Here is a 19,452-nt window from a genome sequence, read left to right on the forward strand (position 1 = left end):
ACCTTTGGCAGCACCTGTGCCACAAACCTGCCAGCTTTGCTGAGACACGCGGAGGGGATGCGAATCCCGACTGCTTCCCACACTCTGCATTGGCTCTGCCAGGCTGACACCTGTGGAGACCAGGATGGCCCCTCAAAGCCGCACTGGCAGCTGGGAATTGCTGACTCCACGAGACAGGCTTGGTCGGAAATTGTTGATTTCCACCTTTCAAGCCCAACCAGCCTGTAATAACAAGAGGCACAAAAGCAAATCTGGGGTGCATTCTCAGGATATGATGAATGTGTTCACGTTTGCATCTGCAGAGAGAACACAGCAGTACCAGCCTCCTGCTATTCACCCTCTGCTGATTCATCCCTGCTCCAAAGGACAGCAGCCACGCTGGCCTTGCTCTTTTCAGAAGAACCCAGGGAGACCAGGAGGAACTGGCACTGTCATTGGTATGTCTGGGTAGGAGACGTTTTACCTGCAAATTTCAGATCTACTAACAGTCATAAATGATTACCATGACCCAGGCTGCACAGAGCACATGTTTTCCAGTCCAGCTCATGTTCCCAGCTTTAAGGAGCAGATTGGAGGAGGCCACACCGCCCAGATTTGCCACATCATTATTTGGCAGGTGGTTTAATTGCAGTGCATGAAACTGAGAATACCACAGGGATGACAATGGAGCACTCCTCTCTTGCTCTGACAGTAGTCCTGCAACGTAAGCAAGGTCTCACCTTCCAAGGACTGCTGTGCCCAATCACAGGTTCCCTGAGCAGTGCTGGCTCCATCAGCCCTTGGAGCAGTGCAGCAGACACAGACACTGGACCAGGCTCCTTGCTGAGCTCCCCAAGCCAAGCCACGTGAGCAGTGGGATCCCCTGCAGCCTCCTTTATTTTGCTGGAATAAAATCAAATCGTAGCTGTGACACCCCCCCTCCAGCAAATTCTCAGACAAAATCTGAGTTAGAGTCAGTCTAGACTTCATGCAAGAGGAAGCCACTGGAAACCCACATCAGGGAGGGAACACAGCCCAAGGGACACAGCAGGTCTTGTACAGGTGGAGCAAAGGGCTGGAAAACTGGGGCCAAGAGAAACACTCAGAGCAGGAACTAACCACCTGCTCCAGGCCATCAGCACTCTTGGCAGGCAAAGAAGGTATCTGTACTCCTCTATGCCCCTGAACCTGCCCAACCATCACCCTCCTGAACAGAGCTACTCTCCTCTCCTCCTTTTCCCCAAATTTCTGCAAGACCTAATTCATGAGGAGGCAGGAGGGTACAGAGCTGGGGCTAGGGGTTTTGTTTGCTCCAGTTTCCAGGTCTCACAGGGTGCCTTTCCCTCCCCCACAGGACCGGCATCCCGGAGTGCCCTACACTTTCAAACTCCATTACATCTCATCTGCATTCCTGCCAGGCAATGGCCCATGCTCCGGGCTGGGTGCCAGCAGCTGGGCAGCCCCCCTCCTCTCCTTCCTGCACTCTGAAGAGCTGCTGGTGTTCAGCAGCTCCCCACCAACTCCTTTTCTTCTCAGGGCTGTGTTAATGAGAGCCTGGACATTGCAGAAGCCCTTGTGCTAGGCAGAGCACAGCACGTCTGAGCAGAGTCAACATTTCCAGCGCTCCAGTGCTCTGCCAGGCATTAGAGCATGTGGGATGGCTGCAGCTGGCACCACATCCCCAGGGAGGCACCTGGGAGTGGGCTGTACCTGGGAAGGGAGGCACCAAACAGTCCTACTCAATCCACAGCCAAGAAGGCGGCTGCTGGCCATTGCCCAACCCAGGAGTTTCACCAGGTCCACAGGTGAAACAGCTGTTAAAGGTAACCATGCTCCAAGGCTTCTGGGAAGAGTTGCATAAACGCCACGGGTAGAAAGTCAGTGACAAAGTGAAGCATTGTAGACTTGCAAATGAGGAAATGAGAGCCTTCATCACGCTGATTGCTGGGCATCCTGGGCAAGGACAGCAGGAGCAATGCAGCAGTTTGCTGCGTCACCCGCCGGAGCACCTTGGCAGCACTCCCACAGCTTCAGCCGTTCTTAAAGGAAGCCTCTTATTCAGCCAGAGATGCACAGATCAGTTTGGTTTTTTTCAGCATGAAATGCACTCTGAGCCCCTTCCAGGGATGGATGCAAGTAGACAATTGTCCAAAAATACAGAACTTGTGGAGTAAAACTGCTGTGGGGCGAGGAAAGGCACGGCACAAATGCTCTCCTGCTGCTCGCTAATGAGGCCACAGAGACTGCAGCACCACTTGGCCCCAGATCTTTGGACACCCACCACTGTGTTTGGCCAGTTCAACCGCTGAGCTCAGAGGGCTGTGACGTCTTCCTGTCTGTCTGAGGGCTGTGACAGTGTCTGAGGGCTGTGACGTCCTCCTGTCTGTCTGAGGGCTGTGAAGGTGTCTGAGAGCTGTGATGTTTTCCTGTCTTGAGGGCTGTGATGTCCTCCTGTCTTGAGGGCTGTGATGTCCTCCTGTCTGTCTGAGGGCTGTGATGGTGTCTGAGAGCTGTGATGTTCTCCTGTTTTGAGGGCTGTGACGATGACTGAGGGCTGTGATGGTGTCTGAGGGCTGTGATATTCTTCTGTCTGAGGGATGTGATGTCCCTCTGTCTGAGGGCTGTGATGTCCCTCTGTCTGAGGGCTGTGATGTTCTCCTGTTTTGAGGGCTGTGACGATGACTGAGGGCTGTGATGGTGTCTGAGGGCTGTGATATTCTTCTGTCTGAGGGATGTGATGTCCCTCTGTCTGAGGGCTGTGATATTCTTCTGTCTGAGGGCTGTGATGTCCTCTTGTCTGTCTGAGGGCTGTGATAGTGTCCCCAGCATGCTCCACTGAGTACCAGCCCTGCAGCCCACCGGCACTGCGGGACTGCAGCAAAGCTGCTTCCATAACAGAAGCCTGAATGCAGCAAGTCCTCCTCCAGGATGAGGTACCTCTGCTAAAGAAAAGCAAAGAACAAATAACTGCAATGGTTTAGCTCATACAGGTCCCCCCCATTTAATGCAAACAGCCCTCCCAGGCAGGTGAGGAGTTGATGGTCACAGTGTCCTCCAAGCTGGAAAGACCAATGCTGGGTTTTGTACAGGGTCTGCCATAAATGGAAAGCAAAGCCTTTTCTGCTGGGCTGTACATTAATAAAAGGCACCAAACACAGCAGAGGCACCAGAGCAGAGGTGGCCACAGGCACTGAGGAGGCTCAGTAAACACCTGTGCTCCCTGGCTCACCCCTTCACGCTGCCACTCCATCACCATGTGCCCCCACCTGTGGTTTGGCACTGCAAGTGCTTGGCTGTCCTCTTACAGAGCTCCAGGACCTTTCAGGTGTTAAAGTGATTTGGTTTTTTCTTGTCCTGGAAAGAAAACAGCAAAGATTTAGAAAAGTTCCACCAACACATAAAGTTTCCAGGGAGCAATATTTGCCCCTTGGTGAGGACGGGATTGGTGCTGCTAACATCTTTACAGAGATGTACCAATTTAGGAACAGAAAACAAGACTGAGGTTCTGAAGGATTTAATTCCAAATCTGTTGTTTAACATAAAAATGTTTTAAACCATGAGTTTTAAAAACATATTTTAAATAAATATGTGCAAGGAGTAGTTTTTCTCCCACTGTGAACTCCTGCAATGATTGCTCAATGCTATTTTCTGGTGTTATCAACAGTCAGCTTTAACAATAAAGAAATTCTAAAAAAGTTATGATTATAATTAGGGCAACTCTAATGGGATTTTGTAGACTGTGATTGGCATCCCAAGCACAGCATCAGACAGAAAGTGGAACGTACAAGTGACAAATCTCCAGGACACCGTCAGAATTAGCAATTGCTTGGGTAATTGGAAAGCTCAATTTTATAAAATCTAGGAAACAAGATTAATTTATAAATCAGTTTATTTACAGAATTTGTTCTCTTAAAGTACATTTCAGTTACCAAAGATATTTACACTGGTGTACACAGGGACCATCCTGGTTATTTTACAGTTCTTAATTACAAAAGAACCTCCCACCCCCCCTCCACATCCTTGGATCTGTCTACTGTGCAAAGCTGCTGTGGATGTGAACATGAGCTGAAACTGGCCCAAACCCCAAGTTACCAGGTTATTTACACATACACAGTAAATGGGTTTCTTTTCAGCATCTCCACAACACAGTACATGGGGAGGCCGAGCCTCCCAAAAGGCGGCTTTGCAAATGTGTATCAAAAGGCTCTGCAAAATCAAGGAATAAAACCCCCTAGTAAATGCAGGTTCATTACAGTATTCCTTTCTCATCTGTATATAATTTTGCATTTAACACTTAAATTACAAATAAGTTCAATAGTTTGCTTTTCTCCATTTTAGTTGGTTTGTAAACACTTCAGATGCACTAAATACCTTGTAAGATTCAACTGTTTGTCTGCTGAAAACTACTTTGTTTTCCTAATATTCTTAAGGTAGCAAAGAGATATGAAAGTTGGAACTGCACACAGTTCCTTGCAGAATAGTCACTTAAAAGGTCTCTGTCACTGTGCTACTTCTGCAGGTACACACTTATTCAAGTATTGCAGAAAGCTAAGGCCACTTTTTCAAGAAAGGAAAAGGAACAAGATGGGATTTTTCAATCCCTCATTCCACCTTGTGAGCAACAAGCCTTCTTTGAAAGGCAGAAGCACTGATATTCCAGGGCCTGGCTCACAGAGCATCCTGCCGTTACAGAGATATTCACACTCCGTGTTCCCACAAGCCTGGGCTTTCCCACCTGGCTCTGAGATCCTTCCAAAGATGGAGCAGCATGTCCCCAGTGATGACAGCTGCTGCTGCCCCAAACAGCTCAGGAGTCTCAGCAAAGTGTCCCAGCCTTGAATCTTCTTATGTGGTTACACCAAGATAACCAGGATGCAGAAATACCATCTTGTTCTTACAAAGGGAAGGTTGGGGAGAGAAGCAGAGAATTCAGCCTGTTTGTGGGACCCCAGGCTTCCCCATATCTCCTCACTAGCAGCCTGACCCAGCCTGACCCTTGCTTCATCATCAGTCCACAAGTACTCAACCCACTTGAGGTTTTGAACATACACTCAACTCAAAGCAACTCAACACACGTGAGGTATTGAGAAGGTAATTCACGTACGTTCAAGTCATTTTAGGGTTGCTCCTAGCAAGGATTGCTACCAAAAATAAATCAGTGATGTCTGCAAAGGAACAAAGCCATTACTTAGATGCAGCTTGCTTCTGTCCAAACACCTGTTAAAAACAGTTAGTGCTTCTGTGGAGGGTACTACAGCCAAAAGACAACAGGCACATGATCTCCAACAGGCCCCCATGCCCTGTCAGGCCTGACTGCACAACCTCCCCACTCCTGCTGGACAGACCAGAAACACCCCATGAGCCCCTCAGAAGAGCAAAAAGCCCTGGGGATGCAGGACAACCTTCTCAACACTGGCCACAGAATCTACAGAACAGAACCTGACCTGATGCTCCAGGTACAACCCACTCTGCAGGTTTGTGTCCTCTTTCCATAATTGCTACCTATAAAAATAGCAATCCTTGCTATTGAAAGATACACACGCAGGAAAGGGAATCTGAGGTGGTGACCCGATCAGTGACACCATGCTGGTTAAATCTAGCAGCTTTAGTTTGCTTCTGTCTTAAGTATCCAAGGGTTTCTTGGTTCAGCATCATGACATTTTACATGAACAAATGAATCACTTGAGAAAAAAAGCTGAGCAATGCTCCACCAAGACTATTTGACTTCCAGCCAGCCAAAAGGCCCACCACTGAGGGACAGACATGCATATTCCCACTGGAGGTGTCCCTACCCACCATTACCTCCTCCTTGTTCTTCCACTCACAGAGCTCCCATGGATATGGCTCACCACTAACTCATAAGTGAGGTGCTGGCAACACTACATCTGAGAATCTGTATGGACCTCTGGCAAATCCAACATTTCCCAGTGCTGTCCCTGAAGAATTACCAGCTGTGTGTCATTGTGCAAAATGCAAATATTCCAATGATAGCTTTCAAAAAATCCCAAACAATAAACAACCCAACCAAAAAAAAAAAAGGTGGAATAGAGAAACCAAACTGGAGCATAGCAGAGGTATGCACAGCAGGAAGCCCAAGAACCAAGCAGATGAATGAAACAGTTGAGATGCCCCCTGCCACACCTGTTGTGGGCTGCAGCATCTCTGGGGCACCTCTGAGGGCTTCAAAGTGTCTGTCTACACTCCAGTGCCTGGAGAATCTGACTTCCCTCAGGGTCTTGTCCTAGGTTAGCAAACAGGGACATCCACTATTAAGGCATCAACGTTTGACCCTGGATTGTCTGTGTTCCTCCAAGAAAAACACAACAACAGGAAGAACAGGTCAGGAACCAGCACTCAGCAGAATGACACTGCAGATGAATCCAGCCAAATGAACCAAAATCAACCACATAATATGGTGCAGAAGTTCTAGGAAAGGAAGGGAATAGAAAGAGCTGGGAATTTTCACACAATTTTTCAGCTCAGCCCCCTCAACTCTCCATTGTCTCTGAACCAGGTGCTTCAGTTTTAAGCTCCACTCCTAGACCTGTCCTTGCATCCCACCCTTGGTCATTGAGGTTTGGTTGTTCCTACCTTCACCCCCTTGTATCTGCCTCATGAAGCTGGAGGTTTTGTGTGAAGAATATGGGGCTCTGGAACTTCCAAACCAGATGCTCTCTCAAGTTTGTCTGTCTCAAAACACAAGACAGTGCAGCCAACTGCACAGGACACTCTCCTGTAATCCACTTAATAAATTATCTGAAAATAAATAAAAAACCCACAAGCACAAAACATGCAGACAGTCAAGCACCAGACACTGCTTTCTTTGGTGAATACACTCTGTTCTCTAAATTGTTCAAGTAACAGCTTCTCCAATTTCATTAGGTGACAGTAAGGGAGAAAGCTGAGGGATTGAAGGCCAAATTTTTGTGAGGAAATATTTTCCACTCCTGCATGTCTCGTGCCTGAGAAAATCCTGAGTATCCATTATCTGGGAGCAGCTGGTGCTCCAGGAAGAGAAGTGCTACACAGTAGGAGGAAAGTTGTCCATGGGCTCATCTTTCAGGCTTGACATTAGGCAGGCTTTATCTTGCTCTGCCTCAGAGCAAAGCAGCAAGAATTCTTTACTTGTAGGCAGGAAGAAACATCATCTAATTTCCCTGGACTGGGCTGGCACCATGCTTGGTACCACATCATAGAAGAAAGATGAAAACCAGCTTCACAGAGAAGTGAATTAAATAGGCTCTGAAGCAGAAGGAACTGATGCACATTGTTAGGACTGCAGGAGAAGACGTGTTAAGATTATAACACTGTTCAGTATGGTAAGTCTCTGTTTATGACCAAAACCTGACCAAACTGTTGCTTCTCCAAATTACTCACATTTCTAAAGACAAGTTGAGTACTGATGGCTGACCACCATTCCAGCAAAACAGCCAATATCCCAACTTAACCCAACCCTTTCAGGGAACAAACCAAACATCTCAAAGCCCCAGGCTGGGGCCCTGGGCAGCTGCTGACAGTTATGTGACATAACTGCATTGGCACATGAACAGTCTTGAGCACTCCTCAAAGCAGCCTCAAGTGAGGGATCAGCTTGTTCCAAACAATAAATCTGGTGCGAGGTCTTGGCAGCCAGTTCAGGTTCTTTTCAGCCCATCTGAACTGGCTGGGAACCCCACGCGTGGAAGTCCAGCTGCAGCACGTGCAGGGAGGAGAGCAGGTCAGGAGTCAGAGAGGCCTGTGACTCCATGGTTGGCAGCTCTGAGCTCACTTCAGCACTGTCAGACAAGCAGCAGCCTCCTCTGTTTCTCGTTTATCTGGTTCAGTACATCAACAGTGTCTCTGATTAAGGCCTCGAAGATCCCATCTGCCAACTGCATCTTGACACACAGCTCGTCCTCGTCGTAGTTCACCCACTGCGCTTCTTCCTCGTGGAGTTCCTGCACCTTGGAGGGGAGAAAGGCAATAGAAACATTACAATTCCATTGCTTTAAAATAATATTGCCTGCAAATTTCCAGAAAGAGTCCAAAGCAGAGTCTGTCTGTCAACAACATATCTGTCTTTGTAAGAGATTACAGGAAACGCTTGGAATAGCAAAACGAACACAGATCTGTTTGAACCAGGCTATTTCACTGTATGAATGTTTTCTACTTTTCACTCTAGCAACCATTTTAAAGGCTTTCATATTCCTGCACAAGTTTTTCACTTGAAAGGACTCAGCTAATGGGAAAGTCTTAGCCAGCAGCAGAAGCTCTATTAATTAATTAGTCCCTAATTATGTTTTTGCAAGAAGCTAATTCCTTGTAGCTTAAACTGGTAGGAAGTAATGGAAAGGCATTGAACAGGGCAAGGGGGAAAAGAAGAGATTTCACTGCAGTTCAGTTTAAAGTAATAAGAAAACTTTAAGGAAACAACTAACTTCCAGTGCTTCTGCATAGGAACAATGCTTAAATGTTATAAGACAGCATTACAACTCATTTGCACAGAATACTCCATGCTTCATTGGATTTGACAGCATTACTACAAATGGAATTTTGCACCAGTACATTCAAAAAGTACTTATTTCCTTCTATTACTAAATTGTTGACAAAGAAAATCCCCTTTTACTGCTCACTGACAAATAAGTGGTTTAGTATCAGAATGAAATATATCATTTCAATCAGCAAATCAAGTCTTATTGAGAGTCTCTCCAAACTGAACATCTTCAATTAAACTTATTAAAAATCTGTCTTACTGACCACTTCAGTATTACAGACAAACCTAAACATACTCAATCATTTTAGAAAAGAAGGAATGAATGCAAACATCTCTTGTATTTAAAACGACAACAAAACAAAACCTGACAAAAAGCTCTGTCTCTGCTCAGCTTCAGCAGAAACCTCTTTGCCCATAAATCTTACACTCTGAACTCAAAATACATTTACAGCGTAGAAGTGGGGCAGACACCTACACAATGCCAAACTAAGGTTAAACATACTGAAAAACCCACTAACCCAGGATCAGTATGTAATAGTGCTGTTTTCTGAGACAGAACATGAACTGTAGCCCCAAAACACTCTCTTCCTTTTGCCTGAAGCTAAACCTCCCAGAAACTGGTCTGTTTTGAAGCTGACAGCTGCTGTGGCACAATGCTGATTCAATAACCCCAGCAGAGTGTGAAGCCCAAGGAAAGCCTGCCATGGCAACCCCAGGGAACTGTCACTGCTGCAGGGTTTGCAGCCATTCAAAAGGTCCTGGTTAGACACGGGGCTTCAGGCTGACAGCTCCTTTCTCCCTCTCTTAAGAGAGCTTGGGAGAGGGGCAGGGATCTCATCCTGCAAACAGCTTTGCTTTGGAAGAGTCACACTGCCTGCTTACAAATCTGTGCTACCACAGCAAGTGCCTCTTTCCCACACAGCTGTCAAGGAAGAGGCATTAATGGCTTCATTAGGCTTGTTACTAATAAGGAAGAAGCAACACTATTTGCAATCAAACTTTGAAGGAGTGCTGTAGGTGAAAGATAATTTAAATGGAAGGCTAACAAGTGGTGGATAATTGGCTGTGGGTTTGTGTGGGGGTGAATGTCTGAAACAGACTCCTGAAGTCTCACACAGAAATGTGCTGCCTGCAACCTGTATGTGCTGGTTGTAAATTCTGATAAAGTAAACAGCAGCATGTCTCAAGTTCTCCCATCAATACAGAAGCAGCAATTTGCAGACTGATCATGTGTTGTGTGTCCACTTCATAGATTATTTAGGTAAGGAAGAGACAGGGGTCATGAAAAGAAGAGGTGATGCTGAAAAAGGATTCCCTAAAAGCAGAAGTGATTTGGGAAAAAGCAACAGGGGGCTCAAAGGGAGAGGTGATGATAGCTGCTGCAGGAAAGATCCTGGAAATGAGGGAAGATCCTGAAGATGAAGGAGGTGGGTGGAGACAAATGCCAGGGGATGCCCAGGGACCTCGACCAATGACATCTAAGGCTGATAACCTGGAGCAGCTACACCGTAGGGATTTTCTGCCCAGCCTTCCACTGCTGAAAAGTGAAGTCGAGACTTAGTGAAGGTAACACTGAGGGTGGGGGAAGCTAGTGAGAAAAATAATCAAGCAGGTTAAAAGCTCTGATCTCACAGGCCTTGAACAAACCCCAATGTCCAGATCCATGCTAAGGTGCTGTTTATTCTGTCTCCCTGACAACTGTGTGATGAGACAATTTCTTTACTGTGCTCAAGCAGTGAAAAGAGATACACGGGATAAAGAAGTAAAAGTAAACCAGAGAGGAGAAGGTACTTGATCCCGGCAGAGAAAGGCTGAATGTTTAAAGCACCAGAAAGAAAAACAGTATCAATAATTAATTTTCTCTTGCCTGTATCATTCCTCCCTCTCTCAGAGGCAGAGTGCACAATTTCCTTTGGCATTAGGAGGACTTCCTCGAGCATGTTTTTGGAAAACTGCGAGAATGCACAATCTGCAGCTACAGGCAAGTCCTGTTTATAGTGCATGCAGAACACGTGTGGAAACTGCTGTGCTGCTTTGCAGCCCTGGCTGCAACATCTGAGCCAAGGCAGTTGTGACTCCTTTGTCTGGGTTTGAATGGTTTGATCCATTTGTTGTGTTACCACAAACTGCTCCTAAGTAATTGAGACAGTTTCTTTAATAATTGACAACTATCATGGCTTGCATGGAAATGGATTTTGCCTTTTCTTCAGTACTTTGCACTTTCTCATGATAAAAGTAAAACTTCACATATTTGATACCAGGAAGCAAGATCTCTATACCAGAAAGAAACTGCATTTGGGTGAAGTCAGGAAAACTACAGTTTTAATGAATTCCATCTACATGAAAACATAAAGAGTGATGAAATGCAGAAGGCTGTGAGCTATTTTTTTCTCTGTACCCTTTCTTTTTGTATGCACACTTTTTATTTAAAATAAAACATTTAAAGGAGGGGGGCATGCACACAAAAGAAAAACTAGGAGATAACATGGTCACATGATCCTGCTGGCCCTCCACTAAATGTCACAGCACCTAAAAACCCCACATGAAGTAATATAATCAGAAGGAAATTTAGAGAGTGACTTAGCATGTTTTGATTTCTCAAGATTCCTGTTCAAAACCAAGAATATCTCTAAAATAAACTACATTTAAGGAGTAAGTAGACTATTAGGGAGACTGAAAAGAATAAGCATCCAGATATAAAGTAGTGTCTTGGATGAAGGCCAGCAGGAGGAAGGCAGGCAGGTGCATTCTCACAGCCCTTTGCTCTCAGAGTGCTTGGAAACCTTCAGACACAGCATACAAACAGCCTTTCACTCTCTTCTTACTGTGCATTCCCCTTGGGTTTAGATCTGGGGTGCTGCAGCAGTGGCACCTCCAGCTTTCCAATTAAGCCAGCTTGGTAGGAACAGTCCTGCTTTGTTGCAGAGCTTCTGCACAGAGAGAAACATTTTGGCTGTTAAATCAACAGGTCAGAAGATCAAGCACTTTGCAGCACTCTGCTGGCAGGCTCCTCAGGTGTGAAAACCAAACACATAGGTTTGGCAGTATCATGTGAGCTCTGCTTTCTCAAGCTCCACATAAAAGAGAAAGGGGCTGGCAGGGAAAGCAATGGCAGAGTTTGTTCTAGCCCCATGCAAACAGATCTGCACAGGGAGTTTTGGCTGAAGACCCAAGTGGAAAAAAAAGGAGTGGAAAACAACCTATTGTCAGCACCTGAACTTAAACAAGGAGATATGAGGGTTCTTGCTGTAGTTTAAAAATAGGTTTTGAAAGATTCTGGCAGCCCTGATGTACAGAAATGTACATTTGACATTCTCCACAAAGCACAGACAGCACACACGTGATAAAGAACAACATGAAGGGACAAAAAGGGAAGAAAGCAAATACTTAAAACATTCCTTTAACTTGATTTTAAACAAAGTAGCTTTTCATAAATGTGAACTCCTGCACTTGTTTATTGAAAGCCAAGATTTGCTGCAAATGTTAGTAACTGGAGCAAATATCCAGCATATCAGAGGGATCCCTGAAGAATCCCAATATAAATTCTTTTCTGAGGACAGAGATGCCTGATTGAAGACAAAAAGAATGCTGCAAAAAGGAGAAGAGGAAGATGTTCTTTTGTCACTGGCACTAAAACATGACTCACCACATTGGTGTCAATGCTGGGAAAGCACAGACCAAAGTGAAAATGCAACTAAAAGTGCAGCCATTGGAGGAAGCTGCAAAGCTCAAGGCAAAGCAAGGAGGCAAAGGATGAATCCATCCTGTTCTCCCTTTTGTTCCCAGGAGTGGGATGGCCAGCCTAGAGGTCCCAGTGTCACAGAGATCATCAGTGCTGCTTCTCCTGCTGTGCCCCTTCTTACAGGGATGAACCTTCCCCTGGCAATTATATTTAATATGAAAAACCCAGAACATTGTATCCAGGCATAATCAGGGAGAGAATAAGTTCAGTCAAACAGCCTGGCATTTGTTTCTGTGTCTGCAGAAGAAGTAAAAGTCACAGCCAGCTCCTGGGTCAGACAGAACTGGACAGTCAGGTGTGCTCAGTCTTCTCAGTATCACTAAAATACACAGTTGTCTCAACAGAAAACTGTGAAGGGATGTTTTCATTGTAAGGTTAATTTGACTTAAAATGGGAGCAAAGAAACTGGGAAGAAACTGTGCTCTAAGTTTAAATGCAAGTAACAGAAGCCTAAGAATATTAATCTCTGTTTTAAAGAGATCATGTGTTATTTTAACAGTCATTGTCTTTACAAGCATGAAAAGAATGTGGGGAATCAATGAGCTGTATTCACATGACATCCCCTCCACACTGCAGTGGTGTATACTGGCCACACCTTCACAACAACTGGAACTAAGTATTTTGAATTGTGATTTTCAAAGATGACTTCACAGCACCGAAACCTACAAAAACAGTCTCACTTTCTCTTTCAGGAAATTTCTCTCTTGTACTACTTGAATAGAATTTCAACAAAATGTGAAGAATCCTAAGCCTGGCCTCTCAGTTTAGGGCTACCTCATGAGCTACTGGGAATAGGCAGCAGGTCTTGCACCTGTATATCCTCTTCTGGCCTTGCATCTGTGTTACCACAGAACTCATGACCTTAGCTGGGGTTGCTTAGGAGACAGAGAAAGCTGTCCAATACTTCATATTTCACAGAGATTTTAATAAAATAGAGTTCAGTTTCTCTTGCCTTATCTCCTTAGGTTTTCAGTTAAAAGTTCCTCTGATAGTGGCTCACATCACAGTATAAATTTGTAAGAAATGCCCCTGGGACTGCCTTATTCCTAAAGCATGGCATGCTGCAACCTTCACAGAGTTATTCCCAGTGTTCAGCTGAAGTTTTATTACCATATTCTTGTGAGAACAAAATAAAATTAAACACATTATTTATTAGGCCAAACTTGTCAAAGCTCCATTAATCTTTGATGTCTGGCTCTGCATGTAAATCACAGACTGGACTGTCTGAACTTCAAACATCATCTGAAGCACTCTGGATGCCTATGTTGCAAAAACATTAGGAAGTTAGTACACATCCATAACAGCTGTAATATTAGTTCCCTTGGAGATCTAAAGATAACTTTTTTGTGCATGCTTTAACAACCTCTATATCCCAGAATCAAGAGTATCAGGATGTATTGGGATCTATAAATATATATTCTATTTACATACAATTAAACCCCTGTGTTGGAAACCCTCCAGTGATGGGCAATTAAAAGACCACACGACCCACAACTCCAAATTACTCATATGTGCTTGTTGTGTGGAATCAATTCCAGGTGTAATTAAGTGAAGCAGTGTTAATGACGACTCATATTCCCAAGCAGAACCTTCACTATCATTATAGCCAATAAAGATGTTAACCAGGGAATACAAGACAACAAAATAACTTTCAAAAACTGTACACAGCCAGACATGCTCCATCTCAGGCAGTTTTAACACTGAACTGTCTCTGCCCCAGTGGCAGTTGCATTCACTAGTTTAATTACATTCTATTACTGTCTCAAATTAAATAATATTACTTCAAAATAAAAATATTTTATATTAACTAAGAGGAAAACCATATTCCCATCTCAAAGAAAAGGTTTATTCTCAGTCAAATATTTCATTGTTTCCTTCTGGAAATTCATGCTTTAAACTTTTTGTGAGTGAGCGAATTTATACTGCAGTCAAACGAGTAGGCAGAATTAACTCAATTCATCTTCCCTCACTGGCACTGGACTTCTGACAGCTCATGTACACTTTGTAGTTTTTAAACAGCATGACTGAATACTGAAAATACATTCATGTGCCACACTTCAGTCTGGTGGACAGTACCTGACAAGATTGTTTTCATCCACTTACCAGTATGTGATCCACCCGGTCTCGTTTCTTCCGCCCAAATTTCATCATCTTCTGCCAGTCTGTTTTGTGGTTAGGCTCTTTCCTCAGGCTGAACAGCTTCAGTACTTCAGCTGCAATGAAGTTCTACAGAACAGTAAAGGTGAGATTTATCACACTTGAGCTAAGAAATTTAAGGTATGCACAAAGCAGCTCCCATAAAAGTCACACTATAGAATTCACATCAGCTTGGCAGGACAATTATTAAACCCAGAAGTGGGGGGGAAAACAAGACACCCACTGCTGCTTCAACCTTGAGAACAGACTCTTTCTACACTACACAAACAGAGGATTCTGATAATTTATTTTATGGGAAAATATTAAAGAAAAGCAGGGTGGGAATTTGGTGTCCTTGTCCTGTGTCCCTGCTGTCCCCAGCCACAAGCTTTTGAAAGTCTTCTCACTAACAGAGTGATTTAGATACTATTTCTTTCTTTTCTTCGCTTTCCTAGACAGCTAACACGCTGTATCTTCAGCAGCTTAATCAAAATTTAGTCAACTGCCTCATTTTCAGAAGAAACAGTGCAGGTGAAAGTTTTCATTTGTGTCCTGATGAGCCATATGGAAGGTTCTTTGTGGAGGGCTTTAAGGGAGACAGGTTGCTCAGTGATTTTGTCCTTCCTTGAGCACTACCACCAATAACATGAAGGCCTCCTCTGGCTTGCCAAATACAACAATGCCCTCACAAGTCAAAGTTTGGGTTCCTCTGAGCAACTCCTGCTGTCCTCAGAGAGGTTGGTATAAGTGTGTGTGTCTGAGTGAAAAATCTAGCTCATCCCATTTGGCCCAACCCTACCGTTGGATCCATTCCAATACAGAAATCTGCTAGAGCAGCAGGCTGTCAGTATACCAATTTTATAAGATCAAGGTCATCCTGGCAGTTCTGCATAGAGGACTGAGGTTTAAAAATAACCAGCAGCAGTCATAAGGACAGGGAGGCCAATCTGTTGAGTAAAAAAGGGCCATTCTGACAAATTTTCTTTCTTTCTTTTCTCAACTCATCTCTTGCTGGATACACCTCTTATGATCTTCTACCACTCAGGTAAATGCCAGTTTGGTGTTTTTCATCTTACTTTCCCTTCTCAACAAATACTTTGTCCTACCTTGATTTCATCCAGATCATTTGGATCTTTGACTCGGCGAAAATAAGCAGATGCGATCCTACACGGTTTCATCCAAATGGGCTGATTCAGATTAGGATCCTCAGCAAAGATTTCCCCAAAGATCTCTTTTGTTAAATCAAATACCACCTGAACAAAGTAAAAAGTAAAGGTTATGGCTTTTTTTGTCCATGATAAAATTTTGGAGGGCAAGACCAAATGCCTGAAGACCGTACCTTTCTATAAACCTGCTTGTTTATGGTGTCTGTGTCCTGCTCTTGGAGGGTACCACTCAGATCTGTTTTAAGGCTGCAGCTTTGAAGATCATGACCCAGCTCTTTCAGTTTCCAGAGCTCCTCAGCTGCTGCATGCACCATCCCTTCCACCTCCACTGCGGTGTGAGGGACCGCCAGGGGCTCCTCGCTTGGCTTGGTGGGCACTTTCTGCGGCTCTGCCTGGGGCAGCACTGCTGGTTCCTCAGCCTGCTTCTGCTGCAGCTTGCGGGAACTCAGACCATAGTCCTCATCAAACCAGTCCTGATCATCTCCCAGCACACTCAGGAACTCCCTGTTGAGCTCCAGCTCTGCCAGTCTCTTGGCAAGCTCCTCCTGGCCACTGGCACCAAACACAGGACTCTCCTGCGAATCAAGAGCCACAGAGTAAATGTCAAAGTGGTGTCACACTCTTGTGTCCCTCAGCTTACATTTTTAAATGCTTTACTGATGTAGTTGGCAAGAAATGGCTACCAAAACAAGCCATGCACTGGGTTATACAAAAACGTATGAGACACATACAGAACATACAGGTAATCTCCACATCATCCAACACAACCTGGGAGAACAACCGGTGCCACATCATATTCCTGATTCAATCATCCCCAGTCAAAGGCACAATCAACTTTTAAAATCAGTGCAAAATGTCTCCTACTCACCGGTCTGGGACACATGTCTGGAGAGGAAAGCTCTTCTCTGTCATCTTCCAAATCAGAACTTAGGAAGAAGTTATTCAGTCCGTCTGGAATCTGCTTTTCCACCTGCTGGGGTGGAGTAGTGGCTTCTTCCTTCACATCACAGAGCTCCTGGTTGCTCAGCTGGATTTTCTCATTTTTGATCTTCTTTATTTGCTGTAACTGATTGACTGTGTCTTTCACAAAATCTCTTAGCAGACTATCTGTCAGCAAACTGACCTTTTCCAGTTGGTCTTTTGACTTTTCTTCCTCTCTAAGAGGCAGGCTGAGCTGTGCTTCTAACTGGTTCTTTTCTTTTGTCAGCAAATCCAGCAGTGGAGTTGCAGGCTTCTCCACAACACCAGGAGAGAGATCATCTAACTTTTCAGAACATTCCTCTCCCAGTGTCTTCTGCCTCTCCAGTTTTTCAGAAAGGAAATCTGATACATCATCCACCTGAACAGTGGAAATCTCATCCACAACACTAGAAGTGAGAGGAGTGTGGCCATTCTCCTCTTTTACAGCATCCTTCAGGTAATTCACCACTGACTGTTCTTGGGCAAATGAACCAGTAGATACAGAAATCTCTTTTATGCTGTTTGCTTTAGATGACAACTTCTCTTCAACCCTTCCCTCAGCTGAGGCTTCTGAAACAGCTGTGTCCACAGGAGCTTTATCCTGGGAATAGTTCTCTGCTGCACTTCTGCTCTGGCTTTCAGCTTCTTTGCCAGGTTTAGAACTTTCTCTGTCTTTCTGCTCAGCTTTGTGTTGTTTCTCCAGTCGATCATCAAAGAATGAATCTTCATCATCCTTATTTGTGTCTAAGTGGCTATCAATACTTTCTGTAATGTGAGAGATTTTCTGAGGAGGAGCAAAAATACCATGCTTTTCTCTGCAATCAAAATATTTAATATCATCATAAGTTCCATTGTTGTTCCCTTCAGGTTTATCCAACTCCACACCAGCCCAAAACCCTTTGGCAAATTTAGTAAGCCCTTTGAACCGCAGTGTTCCGGGCTGGACTTTACTCACAAGTACTCTGTCTCCAATGTTGAAATTGGACAAACTATCTGCTTCCTCTGTGATTGAAGCCGAGGCCCACAGTGGTGAACAAGCAGGAGCCTGTTCTTGCTCCACATCTCTGCGTTCAGCATTTTTCATGAGTTCTGTTGGGGACTTGAGTTCCAGCAGCCTCTCTGAGTGCGTGCTGCCAGAGACAGACCTGTCACTGAGGCACTCGCTGATTTCGCCATCGCTGCCCAGGCTGGTGGATCTGCTCCGGCTGGCCTGGGTCTGCTGGGACTGCCCCCTCAGGGACTTCCCATTAGCAGAGAGCAGGGATCCCTCAAAGTCATCTCTGTAGCGTTCCCCAGGCAGTGTTTCTTCAGCTGAACCTTGCTTTATGGAAGAGGATCCTTCAAAGTCATCGGGGTACGATGGCTCTTTTTGACTCAAGAGCTGCTCAGAAAGCAGATCACCTTTTTCCTCTGCAGATTTGCTGAGTTTGTGAGAAGTCTCCTCTATGCTTGGGCCACTTACAGCATCTTTATTTGACTGTCTCTGTTCTAAGATTTCTTCTGTATCATGAAGACCTTCCACAGCTACATCTAACAGCTCCTTCTGAGAGAGTTTGTTTTCAGAGCAGTGATCCAGTGAACTCTCCTGTCCTTCATCTAACATGAGCAAGACGTCAGAACTGTCCACAGGCTTAACATCAGAACCTCCACTCTCATATTCCTCTGACTTTATGTATTCCAGATCTTCTGTAATCTCAGATTTCTGGCTAATGGTAGGACCAACACTGGATGCATTTACCACTTTGTTTAGTGACTCAAGACTCCTGCTAATGTCTTTCATATCTTTGAGACGAGCTGAAGAGCTATCTGAGGAATCACCAGATCCTGCTCTGGAACTCTTTGGTAGCACTGAAGCCAAGGAAGCTGTTTCAGAAGGTTCTCCTGCATGGATAGCTGTCACAGCCACCTTCTTGGTGTGCACAGACACAGATCTCTCGGTCCTTGATGACACAGCATCTTGAAGGAAAATAAAAAGTGAATTTTAGCAGATTGTATAACCCACATTGTTTTACTGCAAGCTGCAATCACAGGGAACTAAATTAATATCAAGGTTTCTGTGTTAAAAGAAGATACAAACTGGTGCCTTGGAAACATATACTTCTGGCAGTTCTATGAACATGAACAACTTCTATTCAGTTCCAGGGTTACAAAGCTTGCTTTCTACTTCTGTTCCTTTAACCAGCATCCCAAGATAAGGACTCAGTTATTAGTTTGCAAGCCACAAACACAATGAAGATTAGAACGGGAAATAATGAGATAATCATTACCTGCAAAATAGTGGAAAGTGTCTGAACTCAAGTGGTAAAGGAACAAGAAACAAAGTAAAAAGGTTGTCACTTAATAATGGTTTCATATACACCTCAGAAAGAGAAAACTACTGAATACACAGGGTATTCTGCAAAAGCAGAATCCTGCTACATAAAACTGCAAAAAATACAGCTCCATCACTATTGTTTTATGAAGTCTCCATCCTCTCTTAAAACCTCTTGGTGAATCAAGAAGGAAAAGGTTAAAGAATTTTAAAACAGTCAGTCTTCAAGATCTTAATCTGTGGTATGGATTCTTCCAGTTACCTACCTGCATGTTCTGAAACGGATTCCAAAGATGCTCTGGATCTCTCTGACTCAGTCAGTGATTTCCAGTTTTTAGCTGTCTCAGGCCTAAATTGGAAAAATCAAATTGCATGAATTACAGTTACACCAGTGGGTGATGTCTGGTTGGTTTTTTTAATAGATAAAAATAGAAATACAGGCATGTATAATTTTAACACCACACCAAAGTGGTATTATAATTATAACATAAGTAGTTTGCTTTGTCAACATACTATGACCTTAGAAAATGGGAATGGGGACAGAGGGGAGGCTGGAGAGTCCTGGAAACTATTTTTAAAAAAGACTAATCAAACTTTATCTCTTTCCAGAAAAAGAAAAAAAGGAGAGAAAAAAGTTGGGTTGTTTCTGTTTTTTTTTTTTTTTTTAATTTGAATGCACTAAAAT

General features: G+C 44.3%; 1 protein-coding gene across 1 annotated transcript in view; it reads right to left on the reverse strand.

Moving 5' to 3' along the window:
- Positions 1-3,477: 3,477 nt before the first annotated feature.
- The window catches only part of CEP350 (centrosomal protein 350), a 70,138-nt gene continuing 54,163 nt past the window's right edge, over positions 3,478-19,452 (reverse strand). Inside the window, exons 34-39 of the mRNA XM_036387780.1 lie at positions 19,034-19,116; positions 16,365-18,412; positions 15,670-16,071; positions 15,437-15,583; positions 14,298-14,420; positions 3,478-7,922 (exon numbers count right to left, since the gene is read on the reverse strand). Coding sequence (XP_036243673.1) covers positions 7,758-7,922; positions 14,298-14,420; positions 15,437-15,583; positions 15,670-16,071; positions 16,365-18,412; positions 19,034-19,116 — 2,968 coding nt within the window. The 3' untranslated portion in view covers positions 3,478-7,757. The remainder of the gene's footprint in view (positions 7,923-14,297; positions 14,421-15,436; positions 15,584-15,669; positions 16,072-16,364; positions 18,413-19,033; positions 19,117-19,452) is intronic.

This window comes from Molothrus ater, chromosome 9 (assembly GCF_012460135.2).
Source record: "Molothrus ater isolate BHLD 08-10-18 breed brown headed cowbird chromosome 9, BPBGC_Mater_1.1, whole genome shotgun sequence".
Classification (NCBI taxonomy): Eukaryota; Metazoa; Chordata; class Aves; order Passeriformes; family Icteridae; genus Molothrus; species Molothrus ater.